Genomic DNA, 24367 nt, shown 5'->3' on the forward strand with positions numbered 1-24367 from the left:
ACACGATACCACCGACTACGCACATACGAGGGGCGGTCTTCGTTTAACACTTCGGGAAAAATAAAATAAAATACAACATAGGCGTTGCTCATCACGCAGAGGTTACTACTGAAATTTCGACAGTATACTTTCCGGGAAGATTCGGACAACATTCCACTTACTCCCACATGCATCACGCGAAATGACCACGATGAGAAAATTGGAGAAATTAGAGCTAATACAGAAGTTTACCGACAATCATCCTTCCCACGCGTCATTCACGGGTGGAGTAGAGAAGGGAGGAAATCAGTCAGTGGTACCAGAAATATCCTCCGCCACACACCGTTAGGCGGCTTGCGGAGTATGATGCAGACGTAGATTAATTTTTTGTCTGCAGTCCTGGCCCACATTAAAAGACCCGCAAAAAACTACCGTAGCATGTCGCGAGAGAAGCCCAAACGAAATGGCCTAGTCTGTTGATGAAGTGGAGCAATTTCCCTTAATCGTCCACAGCAACAGCAGCAGAATTACCCAGACGCTATATCTGGGTATGTGACTACTCAGTTGGTGCATGAGTTCGTAACGTTTTTCCGTAAGTTAAATAAATACAACATATACACATAAACTTTTAGTCTTCACTGTTTACAACATCCTGACAATTCTGAGGTAACGTTTCCATTCAGCGACCGTAGAAATCACGTGATTTTGAGGCAAATAGAACTCGGCAAGCAATGTTCGACGCGCATTTTCATCCGGAAAGGAAGTTTCTGGAAGCTTGCCCCACAGAGAGCGGAAGAGATGAAAATATGACGACGCAAGATCAGGTGCATGAGATGGGTGTGGAATGCTTTCCAAACCCTACTCCTGCCAATCGTTTTTGTCAGTCTAGCAGATTGCGGGCGAGCGTCATCGTTGAGTAGCATCACTTCATGCAGTCTTTCTTTTTGTTGTTCTTCTATTGCAACTGCAACACGTCTCAACTGTTGACGATAAATGTCATCAGTGATTGTTGGAATTCGGGGAAGCAATTCGTAGTACACCATACTGCCGCTGTTCCACCAGATGCATAACATTTTCTGTTGTGGACGAGCGCACGTCTCTGTACGGAAAACTGCTGCTTTGTTTGGGCTCAACCAATCCTTCCTTTTCCGTATGTTAGCATAAACACACCACTTCTCGTCACCAATAACGATACAGGATAGGAATGGTCGGTGCTGTTCACGAGACATTTGATGACGAGCAAGCAGCGAGGAATATATGCTTAGAGCATGCAGGAGCATGCAGTAACCATTCATCCGTTCTTTGAATCTTCCCCATTTGCATACAAATGTCGCACCGCGGTGGAATCATGACAGTTGATCATATTTCCCAGTTCTCGAGTACAGTGACGTGGATCATTGTGGGTTAGCGCGTTTAAAAGATCTTCCTCAATTCCCGAAAGTCTTCCTGAAGATGGAGAGTTACTGATGTCAAAATGATCCTCCTTGAAACGATAAAACCATTTTCTTGCAGTGCTCTGTCCAATGGTATTGTCCCCATACACGGCGCAAATCTTTCTGGCAGCCTCCGCTGCTGTTACCCTCCTATTCAACTCAGACAGAAGAATATGTCGGAAATGTTCCGATTTCTCCATTTCACACTCCATTTTCTGGTGTCCACAGCTACACTTGCTATTTCCAAATGACAATATGTAAGCTCAACATTATAACAACAGTAAACCACAAATAAAAAATGACAATCGATAAATAAACCCATACCAACATACAAAATAAAGACGATAAGATTAAAAGTAGCGTATAGCTTTTTTTTGTCTTTGAACTTCAAATGGGTAGTAGTGACGACAAATGGGTAGTAGTGACGACAATCCATTAGCGAATACAAGGCTGGTTTGATAAGCCTGGTGAACTTCCGTGAAAGATTGGAAAGTTTTTGTTGCGCCTTCACGGTTTTAGCTTGATTATTCTAAGGATCGTATACAGAATTTCAACAATGTACTGCGTGTAGCTCACTGTTGACAACCGTCTGATTGAAAACGGAGAAAAAGTTTAGCACTGCTATTAAACCTTTTCATTGGAAGGGTCGAACTGCCGCACAAACCGAAACAGAACTGGCTGAAGGTTCACGCGGGATCTGCACCATCACAGAAGGCCATTTATTTTGAATTAATGAGTTTTAACACGGTCGGACAAGCACCGAAGACGAAGCCTGCTCCGGCCGTCCAGCTGAGATTACTACAAAAGCAACCACTGGCAAGGGTGCCTCGATTGCTGACAGTCGACAAAAAGCGTCTCCTGCAAAACATTTCAGCACAATGTCTGCCGATGTTTAATCGCAATCAGCAAGACCTTTTGCGCCCATTTGTGACTGCTGATAGAACCTGAATCGACCACAACAAACCAGAGTCAAAAAGGCAATCAAAACAATGGACAAAGGCTTGTGAAAGGGCACCAAACAAGGTAAACGCCATTCTGTCAGCTGGTAAGGTGACAGCTACTGTTTTATGGGATTTCCAAGGAATAATCCTCATGGATTACTTAGAAAACGGCAGAACCTTAACTGGACCCTATTACACTTCACTGTTGGATCGTTTGAAACTTATGTCAGCTGAAAAAAAGACCAAGACTGGCACGCAAAAAATGCTCTTTCACCATGATAATGCACCATCCCACACATCAGCGATAACAATGGCGAAACTGTATGAATTGGGCTTTGAAAAGGTTCCTCATCCACCCTATTCACCAGACGTAGCCCCGAGTGACTTCTCCCTGTTCCCTAATTTGAAACTTTGGTTGGCTGGGAAGAAGTTTTCATCACACGAGGAAGTGATAGTTGCAGTCAACGAGTATTTTGTAGAGTCTGACAGAACCTTGTGAGGTAACGTGCGAATTACGGCGCCCTGAAAATATTCTAGGTATGGAGTTGGCGTGGATGCACGGGGCGCTCGGCAAGCCAGGGCTCGTCAGCAACCGTGTGGTGCCGAAGGTTAGCCGGAGCAAGAGGAGTAGCCCCAGCGCGTGGTCCAGGCCGACCGCGTGGCTGGGAATTCCATATTGACTCTGTGTCGAAGAATGTGCTTTGTGTCGATGAAGGAGATTTGTATGCTGGGAGTGCCAAAGATGGCGGACTTTGTGAAACCATAATGGCAGACATTTCACAGTTCATGTATAAATTAATAATAGCCAGAGGAATCATGATACCTTAAAAAGAAACAAGTACAGTACCATTATTTGCATGACTATTCTGATGGTGTAATCAGATTTTCAATATCTAGTTTAAAGTTTACTATCTGACTGTAAATTATCCAAGTAACACCCAGCAACGAATTTCCAAAATCTAGGAGGTTCATCCGATTTTGTCGATCGACGCGTCTTTAGAAAGCTATTAGTCTAAACCTAAATTGGTATGAATTACAGGCATGTAACTTTAATAGTACACGAGTTATTGGAGGTCTAAGTGGCCGATTACTATTGATCGCGTCAGGCCAAAGTACTCCACAATTACACGAAAAAACGGTAGCAGCATGCTTATAAATATATTTATTCGTCTATGTCTTTGTTTATATCCGATATATACTATTCATGAAAAACTTGGTCAAATATTTACTGTGTTTTAGAAATCACAGAGACATTAGGCTACTGGATTAACTTGTTTCTGTTCCTTTAATATATGTTTGTTTAATCTGTTTATGTATTTAATAATGTGTGTTAGAGCGTGTTTATGGTCCAGCCGTAGGAACATTTATTTCAAGTTATTTAAATGTAAATAGAGTATTTCGTATGTGTTTCAATATGTTTGTGAGAGTGCGTTGGCTTTGAGACATGGCGTGGGTGCTCTAGCCAATCACAGCGCTCGTTACTACGGTAGGCGACTACCGAAGTCAATGGAGAGACTATTGAAGTGGCGGAGAAGCATCTGGTCGCACAGGACACGGGGGAGTGCATGGGGGGAAAGGCGCGACGGACGGTCGCAGGAAATACTTGGAGAGTGTTGAGCAGTTTGCACGTGGTCGCGGGAGATACAAATATTTCGTAGTGCCGACTTGTGTACTTTTGAGATTTCTGTGGCTTCTGCAGTGAAGACGTAGTATGCGTTTAGAAGTGAATATCTCGCGAGGTATGTTGTTGTTCATAACTAATTATGTGCAGTAGGAATCTATTGTTTCCCTGTTATTCAACTCATATTTAATTTAATTGCTGGACCATCGACACCAACAAGTGTTTCGCAGTAAGAAACGGCATCTTAAAGGTACTTCTGCTATCGTACTCATCATTTAAAGTCGTTAAAAATAGTACCTACAGATTTTATTTAATTGCAATCTTTCATTTATAAATTTCTATGTTACATTCAAAATTCGCAATTGCCGAGTGATAGGAACCTTCGACCATTCGATTGTGTATATTCACATTGTATACTGTAGACTCAGCAGTATTTGACTTGTAATGCGGCAACTACGTATCCCAGCCCCTACGCAAAGAAACCAGCCAAAACTTTTAAAATTCGAACTCTGAGTCTGTGGGTACGTAGTTGAGGGACACCATTAATTTTTTTGCAATCCCGCAACCTATTTTTTTCGATGAGATGAAAATGCTCGAGGGCCGCTCGACCAAGTCTTTATCCCTCAATTGAGACTATGCCGAGAAGAAAGGTGAGTTGTCTAGGAAACAAACTTATTTCCTTCGTTTTTGACTGGACTTACCAAACAACTCTTGTAATCCGACGTGACGCCAGGTGTACGTTTAACCACGTATGCACCACGGGATGTCTGAGCACAGAGATCGCCACTGGAACAGAGCGCGCGTCAGCAAAGAAGACAAAAGCGACTAAGCAGAATTTTAAAAGTCGATTCCCAATTATCGCTGACAACATCCAGCGCAAACATCGACAGTGTGTGAAGTACTGGGGAAACTATTACGACCAAAACGGTATTATCTGCAGCTGTTACTGATACTGGAACCTTAGAATCATCTAAACTGTACCAGCTTCTGCAAACAAGTGTTACAGAAAAATAACGATTTTCTCAGTAATGTGACTTTCAGTTGTCAATCCACATTTTTCTGGAAAAGCGAAGGGATTTACAGAGACCACGTAATCGCCTCAAGGAAACATTGTGACTGTTTTGCAATTGTCTATGCACCATATTTTAGCCTCAGGTCACACAAATAGTACGATTACCCGTTTCAACTTACAACCAAGACATCATCAGATTATATCCTTAAAAAGAACGAGAAGGGGGTAACAAAGCACTTTGAAAATAAATCACAAATCAACAAATTTTTCTACGGAATTATAAATTTAACTTTCACTATTTGAAGGTTACGAAACTACGAAAGATGGTGTCACGAACTAGAGGTAATAAATAATCTTACCGTGGATTCCATCGCACAGTATCGTTCACCAGAAGCGTACAATAGCAGTTTTAAACTGACAATTCCATCTGCATACCAACAGCGTAGTAGCTGAGTGAAAAATTTTCTTCACTGCACTGCTCCTGTTCTTGAAGACTTCGCACAACCTGTCAAATGGCTCTGAGCACTATGCTTTTAACTTCTGAGGTCATCAGTCACCTAGAACTTAGAACTAATTAAACCTAACTAACCCAAGGACATCACACACATCCAAGCCCGAGGCGGGATTCGAAACTGCGACCGTAGCGGTCGCTCGGTTCCAGACTGTAGCGCCTAGAACCGCAAGGCCACTCCGGCCGGCCACAACCTGTCATTCGGTTGGTATAGCGCCCGTTGAGCTGGAGAGAGTACTTTCCGTTTGACGACAGTACGCGATTCGGAAACTTAAGCTCACTTTTCACTAGGATCTATAACGATCAGCCCATACATTGTGGTGTTCGTGTAAATTATTACATATTATTCTTCAGGTGGAATTATTTGCCTTGAATGTAAAAATGATATATCTTATCCAATTATATGATGAGACAAAGATTTCGCAATGGCGATACCGTGAATGAAGTTATCCAGTCTTACAAAGATCTTGTAATAAAACTTCTCATCAAACAACTCTGCTGAGGTCCGTAACTTGGTAGTCTCAGTCATTCCGATACAAGCCGACCGTGTACGGTTTACGTACCCTCACTCACCTATGATGAATAATCGCTGACCTTATCAATGCCTCTGGTGAGGGGCGCAATGCTTGCAAACAGTAACAGTCTGAACACTCGTAACACGCTAAGTCTATGTGATGAACCTGGACCGAAATCTAACAACAAAAAGAGTAAACAAGTTCTTGTGCAGTTCCAGATATAAGGTGAGTAGTAGGAAATGCGATGAGGCATAATCGAATGAATGAAGTATAATACTCATGACCTAAGGAATCTGCCCGCGTTATTTTCCTACACAGCTTACTGTACTGAGCACAGCACACTGTTTTGAGCGGTCACCACAACTCCGTCAAAAGCAAGAAATCTAAATCCTATTAAAGTGTTACTGGGTGGATGTTTTACAAATTAGAAAACAAATGTATCGCATTTTGTTGAATCTGTTTATCATAATCTTTAGACCATATAGTTTGGCACAGTTTCCGAAAAATGCGTTTTCTATTTTCATTTGTCGCGCGTATTTCAACAGCATAACGTTGTATTATACTTCCACTTTGTTAGGCAGTATTTACTATAACAACTGTTAATGAAAGTGAAATGTTTTTTAAACCAGTCATTAGACATGGAGCATAGGTTCATCACTTTGAACTAAACAACAGACACTAGAGCATGAAATAGAAACACCGCATATGTCCAGCAAGAAAGTGACTACAAATGTTTCTTTTCAACCGGTCCCTAGTTTTGCACGAAGATGACAGCCGTGTTTCGTTTCGCAAGAACTGATCGTCATCAAATGTTGATCGAAATTAGTCATAATTAAAATAAATGCGTAACCGAGATGGTGAAATAAAGGGTAAATTTAAATCTTAGCTAGTAACTGCAGACCTAAATTAACGTATTCAGGTGAACGCCAAAGAACTCAGTTTCATAATTCACAGTACTTTAAATGCTTCACTCCACGCCAAAAAAAGATATTACAATACACAGTATTCATTGAAGACTAACAGTGTAATGTTAAAAATCTGTATGATGTGAATAACTGATCTTCCTAAATTCTACTTATATCACAATAATGGGACGATTCATACTGAATAATTTATCTGTAATTAATGAAATCTCTGAAAAACAAAAGATGCAGCTACGAAAACTTCTAGAGGAATTATTCTTTTTTTTTTTTTATTACCTATCTGTCTCGAAGACGACTGCTATAAATGAGTATTGGTCTAAGTAGTGAGAAGTAGCTGAGAAGGGAGTAGGACGTCGAAGTAAATAGAGTGACTTCCCTTTTTAAAAATTCCATCATTCCATTTAAGCTAGTAAGTGGAAATTAACCAACAACATCTACGAACAATAAGCACAGAGACAGAGATATCCACAGCTCTAATTTGTGAAACAATATAAAACACATAGAGGAGGAACACATATATTAGGACTTCTTCCTGACCAATAGGCATGCGTACGGAGCTTGTGAATAATTACTGTCTTAGTGTGTCGTTGCCAGTAATTGTTAGCCTACTCTTATAGCAACGGGTTCTGCATAAGCGAGACAAAGGAAAGCCGATGATCAATAGCATATCCGTCCCTGAACTGTTAAGAAATTTTCTAAAGTAGAAAGGGTAATACGTGTAGAATAACGTTACTTTAGCTCACGGCTAAAAAACCAATATCATGAACAAATGTATATGATTTTTTTAACTTCCTTCCTCAGATCTTTTGTCTTCAACAATCACTAATATGGTCTGTTCTTGTCGTAGGACAACAGCTCTGCAAGATGTCGACTGGCCTGGTGCGGAATATGACTGACACCTACCAATATTTCTTCGACGAAATGGCTGGTAAGTTCAAATCACCTTCTCTTATCATTACGGCCTCTACCTAAATGATACAAAGGAAGCTTACGATCAATAGCAGATCCGGCCCTCAGAGGGGAAAATGGGTACAAAATGTAGGACGTTTCAGGACTAGTGGGATGATCGAGTAGAACAAAGAAACCAGAAACAGATTATCAATAATAAATCCCGTCACAGGCTGATACCTAGTTCATGCTAATAAAAATACTGAAGGAGCTATCTGGAACGCATTTTTTATTTAAGGAAAAACAAGACACGTAAATTTAGAAAGCAAAACATGTGATATGAAGGTGGCTCTCTTAAATAATATTCCAACGATTTAATCACTGCGACATTACTTCCGGTCAACGATGAACTACTATTTTAACATCGCTGTTTCAGTAAGTTGTTAGTAACGCGCAACAAATTATGTTTATCAAATGACATATTAAGCATGCGAAATTAAGTTATGTGAAACAGAAATATAATCAGATTCTCGAATTTACTTACGTTTCAAGGCAGGACTGAGCACACGTCAAGTCAGGGAGGAAATATTAGCCCATGAGGCTCATACGCTGTACCTAACTAGTCACTAAATGACGCCCAAAGATAATTATAACTGCCATTGACCACCTTGTCGCAACAAAACGACTTGTGTGAATATCTTGTTCATTTGTAGAAGAAATGAAAGATTGGTTTCAGAAAATTTATTACCTCGTGGTTAATGTTTAAGTAGAATCCTCTGTGGAAATAATTCGAGCATTTGAATATTATGGTTTTCGTAGTAGCTACCCTGGGTCTCACAAATAAATGAAAACTGTAACCGAGTGTTAAGTCAATAAGTATCAGCACTTTCTCTCTGTCGTGTTTTAAGTTGGTAGTACGACGTAGTGTGCTCGCCAGCCGCTAGGTGGATCAATTCTCTTCACCCCTCTTGCGTCAGCATTGTCGCATCGGTTGGCTTTGCGCTCTTGCGAAGAGAGGACGACTGTGTGTAACTCTTCTTTTGCTGCAATGAACAAGTGTTCAGCGCTATGCTAATGAAGGTGAGAAGTTTTTGCAAGTAATCATCACTGAAGATGAGATATGGGTCCATCACTTCGAACCCCAGCGCAGGGAACAGAACTACCGTGGATCTCCAGCCAAAATGAAAGTCAAGGATCAACTTTTTGCAGGAGAATCAATGTTGACAAAGTTTTGGAACTTTACTATGAAACAGCGTTAGACTGATATGCTTTCCAACGAGCTGAAGACCGCAGTTCGAAACGAACGCGAAATTGTCAAACTGCGTTCTTTTTTTGAATGAGAAAAACGTGTTCCACATATCGCCGCTCACGCTGTTCGGATCATGCATTTAAGAGGTGGCGGAGCATATTGCGTGCATCGGGTTTCCCAAAGCATACGTGACTTGCTGCTAAATCGATACCTTTTTTCTGAGGTTATTTGAAAGCTTTTGCCGTGATGGATCTAGTGCATATAAGACGTTGACTATGTTGAAAAATTCAATGTAAGTTCTGCATTGTTGTTGTAATAAATTAGGAAAATGTTGTGAAGATGATTTTTGACTTATTCTCGTAGATAGCGACCGTTCAGTTTCGGTCATCTGTAGAATACTGTGTTAATCGAGTTTTGACTGACTATACGCTTGCGTGAACACTCCACGAATGAAGCATCCGTGCTGTAGAACATCACTATTTCCTTTATATCTGGTGTTTGACCTGCCTTTTAGATCGACATTTTCAAGGGTCTAGCCTAGCTCAGTTGGATGGGACGCCAGATCAGACGGGAGCAATAGAATCAAAGATCGTTTTATCTTATTCAAAAAACCACATTAAAAACAGCTATCACTAATGTACGCATTTTTCAGTTTTCTTTTTAAGAGTATCGGCGAGCTTGTTATCTGGTCAGAGTTTAACGGACATGTGACGATGTAGCTTAACGATGTACTTCAACACAGCACAACGGATAATTTTGATACTGATGAATACCGGATGATTGTCTTCTAGGATGAAGGGAGTGCACCACTCTTGCTGCTTACCAAAATCGTTGCTTTTAAAGGTATCAGTCCGCGAACTCCTATATGGCAGCATGAGTGTTTAGTGCATTCAGATGTTGGCTAAGACGTGCCGAAGCCAAAGAATCTTGTCCAACCAGAATGCATACAGTTGTTGTAGCAGTGGAACAGCGGCAAATAAAATGGCATGTCAATAAATAAGAGAGTAAGATAGCTAACTCGGGTTTGACAATTTCTAACTATCGCTGTGGCATTAGGATAACGCAACTACGACTGCTGGTTGTTTCATCACCGAATAAGTAATTACAGGTTCGGTACGTGGATTAACTACGCGCTGTGATCAACGTTCAGGTGTATGTATTAATGCTGTGATGGAAAGCACCTATCACGCTCATTACCAACGTGTATCACAAAACTTACAGTGGAGAACTTTTTTAAGTTGTAAATGATCAACGTCACCTGTATGTTTTCTGTCGTCTTCAGTTATTGTTCCTTTGTTGTTATTCTCCTTTGTTGTGGCTATTAACAATTTAAGGAAACTGCTACCGCGATGAATAAACCACGAACTTGGGCGTGCCCTTTCTTGACCACTTGTATGTGGCGAGAGCCAATACCGCCAGCAGCGTGAATGTCTTAAATAGAGTGCGATCGAAAGTCGGTCACACAAAAATAAATGTCCGCATATAGGAGTTGCACTGGATTTGTGCAACTCCGCCACTGGGAGATACGATGGAAATCCCAGCGACAGTTTCAATCCTGGATGAAGGAGGGGGTTGGGCGTGGGGCTAACAACACTATCCCGGAAAAAGAGCTAGATACGGAAGCAAAGGGCAAAGGAGGCCAGACGGATAAACGGCCTTGGCAACAGAAACGGAATATGAATTGGTATTTAGCGACATGAAATGTGGAAACACTGAACAAAACTGGAGAACTACAGAATCTGAAAAAGGAAATGAAGAAATATAATGTTATGATGGCGGCAATACAAGAGGTGAATGGCAAGAAAGTGGAATATTAGCATTTGGGACACAAACACTGTTCTACAGCTGTGGAGGCAGAGGATATGGAGGCATAGGTTTTCTGGTTGATAATGCTCATAAGGCTGCCGTATTGAAGTTTAAGCCTGTTGATGAAATAATCTGCGTCTTACGAATGAAAACCCGCTTCTTCAATACATCCTTCATATGTTCGTATGCTCCAACAGAAGATGTAGAGCCGATGGAAAAAGATATATTCTATGAGCAACTGGAACAGCAAACACCACGGATGGCGAAGCATGATGTTAAGGTTGTTATGGGGGACTTCAGTGCTCAAGTAGGAAGAGAAATTGGAAATTGCACACAGGAAAGCAACTGGTAAGAAGAGTCTGCATGAAACTTCTAATGACAATGGTTATCAGACTAATTGGTTTTGCCATTGGTAATGACATGGTTATTGAAAGCACATGGATGCAAACGAAGGATATATGGAAAGTTACATGATGCTCCGCAGATGGGATTACAAAAAAATCAGAGTGATAACGTACTCATCGATAGACGTCATGCTTCAGATACATTACAAGTGGACAGCTGTCGTGGCGCAGATGGAGATACTGATCACTATTTGGTAAGAATCAATATATACAGAGCATCGTCAATTACAGGCAGACCAAGAAAACTATTGTGGCAAAGTTTGATGATGCTAAGTTAAGAAATGATGAAAACACAACAGTATAAAACTATTTTGACAAATAGACTTAATAAAGCCGAAGATAGGACAGGAGAAGTATTGAAGAAAGATTGGAAACAGTCAGAGGTATAATACAAGAGACAGCTGAAACTGTACTGGGTAGAAAGCAGCAATTGAGAACCCAAGTCCGGTGTGATGAAGGCTGTAGGAGGAAGACAGAAGAAAGAAATGAGGCAAGAAAAAGAATGCTGCAAAGGAGAACAAAAATTATTATAGAAGAGTACCAGGAGAAGGAAAGGGGAGCAGATCAGGAACGTAGGAGGAAAAAGAGAGTTTGAAAAATGGTAGACTAACTGGAAGAGAGAAAGATTGCTCAGTAAACAAGGAAATTATATACGCGGGTGAAAGGTATAAAGAGCAGTTTTCCGTAGAGATAAGGAGGGAAATATGATTACAGGAAAAGATCAGATTTCAGAAAGGTGGGTGGAGTATTTTAAAGAGCTATTGAACAGAGAATCGGAAAATGACGGTGAAGCAGATGATGCTATAGCAGAAGAGGTGGAGCAGGAAATAAACAGAGAAGAGTACCAGGAAACTATTGATGAATCTACGCTGGAAGAAGTCAAAGCTAGTATCAAGACTCTTAAAAACAATAAAGCTCCGGGAGAAGACAATATTACAGCAGAAATGATAAAATACGGTGGAGAAAAACTACTAAGGGTTTTGTATGAGATTACAAAGGAAATATGGCGGAAAGAAAATATGCCGGATTAGTAGAATACAGCTGTACTCTGCCCTAAACATAAGAAACATGACAAAGCTGACTGTATGAATTATGGAGGAATTGCATTGTTGTGTATAGTACATAAAGTTCTAGGAAAAATCATGGCGGGGCGACTTAGTACATATGTAAAAGAGTATCTAGGAGACTAACAGTTCTGTTTCAGAACTAACAGATCCGCTTCAGATCAGATTTTTACCATCAGACAGATCGTTGAAAAATGTTATAACATCGACGCCCACCAGCCGTTCTTTGATTTCAAACAAGTTTGTGATAGCATCAAAAGGGATCAACTCTGGAGGGCAATGCAAGACGCACGAATACCCAACAAACTAGTAAGACTGGTTCGGATGACTTTGAGAAGAACAGTGTGTTAAGTAAAGGTTGAGGGCACTTTATCAAAGGTATTTGAAGTTAAACACAGATTGCGACAGGGTGATAAGCTCTCCACTATTCTGTTTAATGTCGCCTTGGAGAGGGTAATGCGAAAGACACAAATCGGCAACCCTGGGGAACACTCTTTAGTAGAGTGACACAGGATCTTGCGTATGCAGATAACATTGATTTGTCATCCAGAAGGAAGCAGAACATGGACGAGAAGCTTGAAAAATTAGAAAGATATGAAGCGGAGATGGGGCTGACAATCAGTCAACGACGAAGTATATGTTAACATCTAAGAAAAGGTATCGTGAAGGACAAAGTAGTATGACTTTGAAGGGGAAAGAATATGAACGCTGTGAGAGCCTTAAATATCACGGTTCACTGGTAACTAAAAATAATGATACGAGAGAAGAAATACATGCAAGGATTACAGCTGGTAACATGAGCTACTTCTCACTGATTAAAGTATTTAAAGCAAGAAGTCTTAGTGGGCATCTGAAGCTGACAGTGTATGGTAAAGCAGTGAGACCTGTGATGATGCATGGTTCGGAGACTTGCACAATGAAGCAAAATGATGATTAGTTGTTGCAGGGATGGGAATGGAAGATACTCAGGAAAATCTTCGGGTCAGTGAATGATAGGGGTTTTGACGAATCAGAAATAATATCAGAGACTTGTACAACAAACCAGATATCGTGACAAAAATAAAGAGTAACAGACTAAGTTGGATCACGTATATAGAAAGAATGGTGGAGAGCAGCACAATCAAGGCAGTTTTGAATGGAAAACCAGGTAGACGTCGCGTAAGGGGCACGCCAAGGACCGGATAGCTAGACATCGTGGAGGAGAACTTGAGAAGAATGGGAGTTAGAAGATGGGCAGCCAACAGAGAACAGTGGGTGGAGATTGTCCAGGAGGCCAAGGACCTACACGGGCTGTAGCGCCAAGGATTAAGTTCATTTGTGCAATCAGCTACCGCAAGATAGCATCAAGAAGACGCCAATGTAACGGGTAGAAGTCACATGGCATTTGTAGTACTGCACACTTGGTTGCTTGGTAAATGTCTGCTTTTCCCAAGGGCAACTACATTTCATTGTCCAACAGTGCTTTTCAATTTGTTTGTAAGATCGAGATGCAGACGCATTTCATGGGAAATACCCAGATGCCACAAAACCGAACAAATCGTTTATCACCTTTTTCGGGGAATGCGGATGAGTTACAGACATGCAGCGAACCGGGAGACCGACCATTTTCACGAACGCTAAACCGGCTGAAGCGAGGAATGTAACGCTGCGTTCACTGAAAGTTTGAGACGGTGTGTCCACTTTCAGATTTCGTATTGTAGCGCTAAAAAAGCGATACAGAAGTTGAAATTCCTACGTATTATGTTTGTATGAAGCATGCACTGAAGGCACCGGACAAAGAAATGCGTCCTGTGTACTTTACATGGTTTCGATTCTTTGTTGACCTCCATGGAATCATAGGACTGGACTGCGTTTTCTTCACTGATAAGACATGGTTTCAACATAAGTAATTACTTAAAACAAGAATCTGGTCAACTGAAAATCCACATGCCTCTTATGAAAATAGTATCAGAATATTGGAGTATGGTGTACCGCATCGCATCGACGAATAGTGGGTGATACTACGCTAGTCAGTGCTCTATACCAAGACACCAATCGAACCGTTTATTTCTATTCTTGAGGCTGATGTGGGTGACATTTCGAGCATCCTGTATATAAGAGTTTGTTAATACTGCTCATAAATGGGAGAAGAATAGAGGAAGATATTTCAGTTTTCTTTCGCTTCTAATGGCGGATTATTGAGCCAGGAGCGCGTTACGAAACAGTTCGAAGATTTGCAAGCGAAATATTTCGCCGGCCGCGGTGGCCGTGCGGTTCTGGCGCTGCAGTCCGGAACCGCAGGACTGCTACGGTTGCAGGTTCGAATCCTGCCTCGGGCATGGGTGTGTGTGATGTCCCTAGGTTAGTTAGGTTTAAGTAGTTCTAAGTTCTAGGGGACTTATGACCTAAGATGTTGAGTCCCGTAGTGCTCAGAGCCATTTGAACCATTTTTTTCGAAATATTTCAAACGCGAACGCAAAAGGATTATTTACGAACAGTGACAGAGGGTACTGTGGTTACTGTCGATCCCGGCCTTTCAGCATCTCAAACCTTTTCTGGGGCTCCCCTTCCAAAAGTGAAATTGATTTCTATGGCGATGACGACAGACGCTGCAAGAGAGGCGTTGTGAATCACATAAAGGTTTACTATCGAAATTGAGAGAGAGTACTTTCCGGCAGGATTCTGACAACATATTACTCCTCCCGCATACGTCTCGCGAAATGACCGCGACGAAAAAATTCGACGAATTATAATTTTGGCAGTACACCACCTACTGTCAAGAGCGGAGACCAGAAATATTCATAATATGCTCAAGTGATCCTGCTCTTCGTACTCCTATTTTTGTTAATAATATCTTGAACAGATTTACCCAGCAAGCTACTTTTTTTTGGAACAACGTTTCTTCTCAAGGGAGCAGACTATTCAAGGTAACGTCTGTTGTTGCGTATGTAAAACGAAAGTCACAGTCGCTTTTATGCCGTGTGTGTGTGTGTGTGTGTGTGTGTGTGTGTGTGTGTGTGTGTGTGTGTGTGTAAACGAAAGCCTAAACTGGTACAGTTAGCGTGAATACAAAAAAGTAGCATATCCAAATACTGGAATACAAGTTTCAGCGAGGAAACCTCGATGGAAAAATCATGGAAACGGCGTAGTTTTCCGTACACTAGACGTGTGTGTAGTAAGTTTTCATGTTATTTATAGATTCCATATGACAGCAAACCTATCAGCGCTCGAGTTTCGTCTGACTCTTTCTAGCCGGCCAGTGTGGCCGAGCGGTTCTAGGCGCTACAGTTTGGAACCGCGTGACCGCTACGGTCGCAGCTTCTAATCCTGCCTCGGGCATGGATGTGTGTGATGTCCTTAGGTTAGCTTTAAGTAGTCTAAGTTCTAGGGAACTGATGACCTCAGAAGTCCCATAGTGCTCAGAGCCATTTGAACCTTTTTTTTTACTCTTTCTAGTAAAAGCATAACGAAGAAAAAAGGCAGCGGCGAGAGCGCTGTGCGTGAGAGGAACACCTCTTGCGGGTACAGGGAAGACACTTGGCCAACATCGTTGAATCGCCTCTAAAACAAAGCAACCCTGTGGTAAGATACGTCGTCTGCAGCAAGAAAACAAGCGGAAGTAATCACATTATTGTTGCAAACAATGCTATGAGGGGCTGTATGCTATTACGTGTTTCCGATTGTACTATATACTCAAGAGAACTGATTAACTGTAAACGTTTTCCTTCATTGTAATGGTTTGTTAAAGTCAATACACAAACAGGCAAGACAGCGATGTTGAAGTACTGCAGTATCCAGCAAGATCCCCATACCTGTCCTCGATAAAATTTGTGTAGGAATAGCTCACACGTCAACTCCGTTCCAGGACTTCAAAGACCAGTCCCAGCAGCTGTGGGTCCATGCATAAGCATAGGATACAGCAGCTTTGTAACACCCTTCCCAACCGAATCAGCGTGTGCACCTCGGCACGCAGAGAGAGCGCAACGTCATGCTGATAAGTGGGCTTCATACTGTCAACATCTCTGTAAATTCGTTTGCTAACATCACATACTCTCTCAACCAGTTATATTTCGTTTCCTCCTCCCCTTTGGGTACTTCACTTTTTTTTGCCGGGCAATGTTTTAAACTAGATTCCTGCTCAGCACGTGGGCAACTTGTTTTTTTTTCGGTACAAGTAATCTGACTGTTTCTTAAAACATGAGATTTTCAAATTTCTACACTTTTGCATAACACAATTCTGGAACTTTTCCTTCTCCGCAGCCCCCCCCCCCCCCCCCCCCCCCGACACACCCACACCCACACACACACTTTGATACTGGTACTCCAAAAACATGGTTGTGGAAGGATTCGACAACTTCCTGATGAGATGAAAATGGCAGTCCACATTTTTTGTTTGACAAGGATACAGAAAAAACGTCATTAGGAGACAAATCTGGAGAATAAGGGCAATGTGACAATTTTATAACATGTAAGCTTTCACGGCCAGCGTCTTCGTTAATTAAAACTTCGGGCTGAATTGCCGTGGTGCATATATAAAACTACTACTACTTCCTGAGGTTTCGTTGCCTACTGCGGGCAACATCTTCTGAGGTTAGTCGGCGACTGGTTGCTAGGCGCTGGCGGTCCCGCTTATATAAAGCGCTTAGATATATGGACCACGGCAATTCAGCCCGGAAGTTTTAATTAATGAATGTGACAATTTGTTTGTCAAATAAACAATTTTTCACTGTTCAATGACAGATGGCACTGTCACCATAAAAAATTATGCGACATTTCCATTCGTTTTTTCCCTGATTTCGTATGTGACTTGGGGCAAACGAATTAATGTGTACCAATCTGAATTAGCTCCTCTTCTATCCGCTGCAGCAATGGTCAGGTCACGCCCGCTGTAAGCAAAGAAACAATCGATAGTAATTTGCTTGGAAGTGTTTCGTAAATGAATCACATTTCTTGGTTTCGGTTCATCTTAAAACGCAATTGGTTGCTGGTTAGTTTCCGGCAGCCAAGTTTCGTCTACTGATACAATGCTGTAACGGATTTTGCAGTTTCTTATACAGAACGATTAGAGCCTCTTCAGCTTCGGACAAATAGTGGGGAATTCAACGGTAAAATATATTTTTCACCGATAAATATTCATGCAAATTCGAATGCACTGCAGTCTAAGATAAACCTGACGATGGCTCTATCGGAAGGTGACTGAAGGTATATTTTTATCAATGATAGGGTGCACAACATCGCTGCTTATTGGAGGACAACCGATTTGGTCGATCTACACGAAATTCGTCGTTGTGGGATGCATTACCATGGTGAAATTCTGGAAACCAACTGTCAACAGTCTTTCCTCAAAATAAATGGATGCCTCAAATCACTTCGTTCAAAATTTGCAATTGTGAGTTACGTCTTTAAGAATGTTGCCCAAATTTAACCAACGGAAATGTTCATGTGTAATTTCCAGTTTTTCGCGAGACTTCTTTTATCCCTGCTAACAAATCACTTGTAGATTTCATAGCATCATTGTTTTAACAGCAACATAGTGGTTCTGCTACATTCCTAGTCTACATAAGGTCGTGGGTTCGAATCCAGCCAAGTGCATTGAAATTTTTATTTTGAAATATTTATCAAGATGACTTCATCATCATTTTCACTGAATTAATTTATTAACATGTTTTTTATTTCTAATCTTTTTACGCCTCATTTTAATCATAGTATTAAATTTTTCAGTTACTTTCGTTTTTCTTCTCCAATTATGTTTTTCAATTTGGATCTTCGTCAACGTAATCACGATTATTATTACTTATTTACCATAATATTTAAACGTTTGAAACTACCTATATAACGGCCTATCGCTTTCAAAAAGACAAAAGACGAAATAATCTATACTATGTGATCATAAGTATCCGGACATCTGGTTGAAAATGGCTTACAGCTTCGTGGCGCCATCCATCGGTAATGTGGGAATTCAATATGGTGTTGGCCCATCCTTAACCTTGATGACAGCTTCCACTCTCGCAGGCATACGTTCTATGAGGTGCGGGAAGGTTTCTTGGGGAATGCAAGCCCATTCTTCTCGGAGTGCTACACTGAGGAGAGGTATCGATTTCGGTCGGTGAGGCCTGGCACGAAGTCGGCGTTCTAAAACATCCCAAAGGTGTGTTACAGGATTCAGGTCAGGACTCTGTGCAGGCCACTCCATTACAGCGATGTTACTGTCGTGTGACCAGTACGCCACAGGCCGTGCATTATGAACAGGTGCTCGATCGTGTTGAAAGATGCAGTCGCCATCCCCGAATTGCTGTTCAACAGTGGGAAGCAAGGTGTTTAAAACATCAATGTAGGTCTGTGCTGTGATCGTACCACGCAAAACGACACGGAGTGCAAGCCCTCTCTTGCCACATTGTGTACCGTGACTCGTCACTCTACACAACGTTTTTCCACTGTTCAATCGTCCAGTGTTTACGCTCCTTACACCAAGCGAGGCGTCGTTCGGTATTTACCGGCGTGATGTGTGGCTTATGAGCAGCCTCTCGATCATGAAATCGAAGTTTTGTCACCTCCCACCTAACTGCCATAGTACTTGCAGTGGATCCTGATGCAGTTTGGAATTCCTGTGTGATGGTCTCGATAGATGTCTGCCTATTACACATTACGACCCTCTTCAACTGTGGGCGGTCTCTGTCAGTCAACAGATGAGGTCGGCTTGTAAGCTTTTGTGCTGTACGTTTCCTTTCACGTTTCAACGTCAATATAACATCGGAAATAATGGACCTAGGGATGTTTAGGAGTGTGGAAATCTCGCGTACAGACGTATGACACAAGTGACACGCAGTCACCTGACCACGTTCGAGATCCGTGAGTAACGCGGAGCGTACATTCTGCTCTCTCACGACGTGTAATGACTACTGAAGTCGCTGATATGGAGTACCTGGCAGTAAGTGGCAGCAGAATGTACCTAATAAGAAAAAAGTATGTTTTTGGGTGTGTTAGGATACTTTTGATCACAGTGTATTTATATCGGCTGTGCTGTGCTGTCAAAAACACATTTTTCGGTAAAAGACGTACGCCAGCCAAAATACACAAACATTTAAAACAAATTCTTGTTGCACTATGGGCAAAATAACGCACATAAAGATTTAACCGAAAGAAGAGATTATAAATAAAACTAAATTCAAACAAACCTAGGAACAGAAATAATGAATGCAATATAACATGAACGAAAATATAAAGCGATGAAACAAATGGAACTAAATGGGAGTTAATAAAAATAGTTATAATCTCATAGAGACTACAGATGAAAGAAGAATAATAGGGAGAAAAAAATAGAACACATGAAAAAGTAGTACGAAGATTAAAAATATGGCGAGAATGAATTGGAAACAAAAAAAAATACGTTTTATCAATAAATTTAATTAAAAATGCTGATACAATTTCGAAACCACGACCACCTGCTCGTCAGGAATGTACCTTAACCACTACAATACGCCACCACAGTGCATTACATAATTCTATTTAAGGGGGTAGACAAAAAACACTCGAAACGTTTTCCGCAGATTAGGCCTACTCACAAACGAGGTTCTTCTTTGACGTGTGGCTTCACGTTGTGATACCTGACACTCTAACCTACACAATCATACATATGTTTTCAAAAACTCGAGCCCAACTCTAGTGACATCTTATGAATTACACTTACCTTTGTTTGGCGCTATAGTTTTATTCCAAATCTGCGTTAAAATCCTTTCGAAATGAACTACGGTGTTGTCATTAAGGTGTAAAAGCGTTACATTTCTGTTTATTTGAAAAACGGAAATCAGACGCCGGACAAGGACTTTAGTAGCCTCTGTTTCACTGAATCCAACATAACCACTTTTTGTCTCTGTCATGATATTTTTACTCTGATTGAATGAAGTGTACTCTGCAAATAGGACTGTAAATAAGTGGAACCACAGCAAGCAGCCACACCCGAAATATTAACTTCGAAGAACACATGTGTAAAAATGGTTTGCGAGCTGCAGTTTCACTACACTCAACGATTTCCTCAAATTACACCAATTATACTAATGGACGTAGGTGAAAGAAGATCGGATGGCAGGTAGCTATCTCTAGAGCGCGCGAAGAATTAATTAGAATTGCTGCCACCCGATAAGTTCTAAATGACTTTCATTAAAGTTAATGAATTACAGAGCCAGGCTCAAAATTCCGATAAAAGGCCGAGTTCGCTAGAAACCTGATTAACGAGTAATGCGATCTCTTCTTGTTTGCAGTAATAGGAGAACAATGTAAGCCATTACAAAATACGTTCGGGGTGTGGGTTGCGAATAGTCCAGTGTCAGCATAGAGATTAAGAAAATAGACGGTAGCGTAATACAAGAGAACACAAAGTAGCAATATTCGAAGTTAATTACACAGTATCCAGCCCAAAGAACATTACCGAGTCTGCTATGTACAGCTCCTTACTCTTCATGTTGACGAGGGGACCGCGCTTACTCGTCATAACAGATTTCCTCTACATTTATGGTATATACAGAGCTTGGCCATAAATTAATTTTTAAAAAAATAGCATTTTTGGTGCGAGTCGGGAGAGGTATGACATTTATTTTAGCGTAGTTTCCAGGCAGTGATTGGCCCTGCGGAAAGAGTACGGAGCGATAATCCATGCAGAAATATCTTTTTGATTTCAATGTTTACGTTACGTACACTGCAACTAAACCGAAATAATGCTCAACTTACCGTGTTTATTAATATTTTCATGAAAGGCCTGGAAAGGAAAGACAATGGAAAATTTGGGATTACAAATAAATTGTAAGGCGCACTCGAGAACTTCGTAAATGAAATTAGATACTGTTATTTTCCAGTTCATGATTTAAACTTGCCCGGGTTATATCTATTGCCAGGCCAATGGGACTATTTTACCCGCACCGTGAACCTAATGTTTGCGTGCAGCTGCCGCGGACTGATCGAAGGTCAAAAAGAAACTAATAGAAAGCGCAGTTCTGTACGCTTTAATTATGATCCCATCTTGGAAAGTTAATTACAGAGATCTGGCGGGCGCTTTATGTACAATTTCCTATAGATTCATTTACAATGGCAAATTTTTTTTTGCCTTTCCTTTTCAAGCCTTTTAATAAACGCAATATACTGTGCATTATTTCGGCTTATTTACAGTGAAAGTAACGTAAAAATTGAAAATAATGTTTCCGCACATGGACTTGATCCCATGATCCTAGTATTACCGTTCTGTACTGTTTCCGCAGCGCTAACCACCGCCTTGAAACTATGCTTATACTGTACAGTCACATTAATGTTACCACTTGTCACGAACCTGAATAACCACTTTCTGCAGCGAGGACGTCTGCGAAAGGTGCAGGAAGGGTGTCAGTGAGGTTCAGAAAGGTACCGGCAGCGATGCAGAGCAATTTCGAATCCATTGGCCAGCTGCGCTAGGTTTCTCTGCTGAGGAACCATGGCGTAAACAGTCCGATCGAGGTGCTCCAACGGATTCTCCATTTTGTTTAAATACGGGGAGTCTGGTGGCCAGCGGAATACAATACACTCATCCTGGTGCTCTTCGAATCGCTCACGTACACTGTGATCTGTGTGACGCGTTGCATTGTCCTACATCTACATCCATACTCCGCAAGCCACCTGACGGTGTGTGGCGGAGGGTACCTTGAGTACCTCTATCGGTTCTCCCTTCTATTCCAGTCTCGTGTTGTTCGTGGAAAGAAGGATTGTCGGTATGCCTCTATGTGGGCTCTAATCTCTCTGATTTTATCCTCATGGTCTCTTCGCGAGATATACGTAGGAGGGAGCAATACATTGCTTGACTCCTCGGTGAAGGTATGTTCTCGAAACTTCAAAAAAAGCCCGTACCGAGCTACTGAGCGTCTCTCCTGCAGAGTCTTCCACTGGAGTTTATCTATCATCTCCGTAACGCTTTCGCGATAACTAAACGATCCTGTAACTAAACGCGCAGCTCTCCGTTGGATCTTCTCTATCTCTTCTATCAACCCCATCCGGTACGGATCCCACACTGCTGAGCAGTATTCAAGCAGTGGGCGAACAAGCGTACTGTAACCTACTTCCTCTGTTTTCGGATTGCATTTCCTTAGGAATCTTCCAACGAATCTCAGTCTGGCATCTGTTTTACCGACGATCAACATTATATGATCATTCCATTTTAAATCACTCCTAATGCGTACTCCCAGATAATTTATAGAATTAACTGCTTCCAGTTGCTGACCTGCTATATTGTAGCTAAATGATAAGGGATCTTTCTTTTTATGTATTCGCAGCACATTACACTTGTCTACATTGAGATTCAATTGCAATTCCCTGCACCATGCGTCAATTCGCTGTAGATCCTCCTCCATTTCAGTACAATTTTCCATTGTTACAACCTCTCGATACGTCACAGCATCATCCGCAAAAAGCCTCAGTGAACTTCCGATGTTATCCACAAGGTAATTTATGTATATTGTAAATAGAAACGGTCCTACGACACTTCCCTGCGGCACACCTGAAATCACTCTTTCTTCGGAAGATTTCTCTCCATTGAGAATGACATGCTGCATTCTGTTATCCAGAAACTCTTCAGTCCAATCACACAATTTGTCTGATAGTCCATATGCTCTTTGTTCATTAAGCGAGTGTGGGGATCTGTATCAAACGCCTTGCGGAAGTCAAGAAACACGGCCAGTGTCTACGGCCCTCTGAGTCCCGTGGGTTTCACACGATCGTTTTTTTCGAAACCCATGCTGAATCCTACAGAGTAGATTTCTAGTCTCCAGAAAAGTTATTATACTCGAACCTAATACGTGTTCCAAAATTCTACAACTGATCGACGTTAGAGATATAGGTCTATAGTTCTGCACATCTGTTCGACGTCCCTTCTTGACGGGGATGACCTGTGCCCTTTTCCAATCCCTTGGAACGCTACGCTCTTCTAGAGACCTACGGTACACCGCTGCAAGAAGGGGGGCAAGTTCCTTCGCGTACTCGGTGTAAAATCGAACTGGTATCCCATCAGGTCCAGCGGCCTTTCCTCTTTTCAGCGATTTTAATTGTTTCTCTATCCCTCTGTCGTCTATTTCGATATCTACCATTTTGTCATCTGTGCGACAATCTCGAGAAGGAACTACAGAGCAGTCTTCCACTGTGAAACAGCTTTGGAAAAAGACATTTAGTATTTCGGCCTTTAGTCTGTCCTGCTGGTAGATGCCAAAGTGCCAAGTAAAAAGAAACCGCATGTAGTGCAGGACATGGTCCCAAGGATAGCTGCATACTTGGGTTAATCAACTGTGCCTTCTAGAACAACGAGATCTCCCAAGGAATGCCACGACAACATTCCCCCAGACCAAAGCGCCCTCTCTTCCGATCTGGACCTTTCCGATGGTAGTTCAGCGTTTTAGCTTTCGAACGCTTCACGCCGATTGAGCATAAAACGTGATTCATCTAAAGAGGCCACCTGTCGTCACTCTGTGGACGTCCAGCTGCAGTACTTGCGTGTACATTCCAACCATCGTTGAACAGTGGTCACCATGGGTGCATGAAGCAGACGCCTGCGGCCGAAGCACATACCCACGAACGTTCACTGAACGGTCGTTGGGGAGATACTGTCGGTAGCCCCTCTGGACGGTCTGTTGCTTACTAGCTGCCCGTCTATTCGCCCCGTAACACATCTTCGCAGCCGTCGTCCATCACCGTGGATGCCAAAACAGCGCTATCCACACCGGAGCCGAGTCAGCCGTGGTGCACTACGAATCACAGTGTACTTTTTTTTTTTTTTTTTTTGTGGTTTTAGGGCGCACAACTTCAATGGTCATTAGCGCCCTGACTACTCTAAAAACGCACCGCGAGGCACAAGTTGACAACAACTAAAAGGGAAAACACGCTAAAAGAGACGGACAGGCATAGGATTAAAAAACAACATCAAATGTCCTTAGCGAGGTTTGTCAAATTGATAAAACAAAGAACACGAGCAGCTGCTCGTGGGTCATCCGCTAAAACGGCATCGAAAGTATTAGGCAGGTTAAGATCGAGGCGCAG

The 24367-nt window shown here is 41.8% G+C and overlaps 2 protein-coding genes across 2 annotated transcripts in view; one reads left to right on the forward strand and one right to left on the reverse strand.

Annotated features, from left to right (window-relative positions):
• LOC126190687 (oxysterol-binding protein-related protein 9-like) overlaps positions 1–24367 on the reverse strand; it is a 528891-nt gene that overhangs the window by 379424 nt on the left and 125100 nt on the right.
• The window catches only part of LOC126190688 (elongation of very long chain fatty acids protein AAEL008004-like), a 132604-nt gene that overhangs the window by 14989 nt on the left and 93248 nt on the right, over positions 1–24367 (forward strand). Inside the window, exon 2 of the mRNA XM_049931147.1 lies at positions 7783–7863. Coding sequence (XP_049787104.1) covers positions 7800–7863 — 64 coding nt within the window. The 5' untranslated portion in view covers positions 7783–7799. The remainder of the gene's footprint in view (positions 1–7782; positions 7864–24367) is intronic.

This window comes from Schistocerca cancellata, chromosome 6 (assembly GCF_023864275.1).
Source record: "Schistocerca cancellata isolate TAMUIC-IGC-003103 chromosome 6, iqSchCanc2.1, whole genome shotgun sequence".
NCBI lineage: Eukaryota > Metazoa > Arthropoda > Insecta > Orthoptera > Acrididae > Schistocerca > Schistocerca cancellata.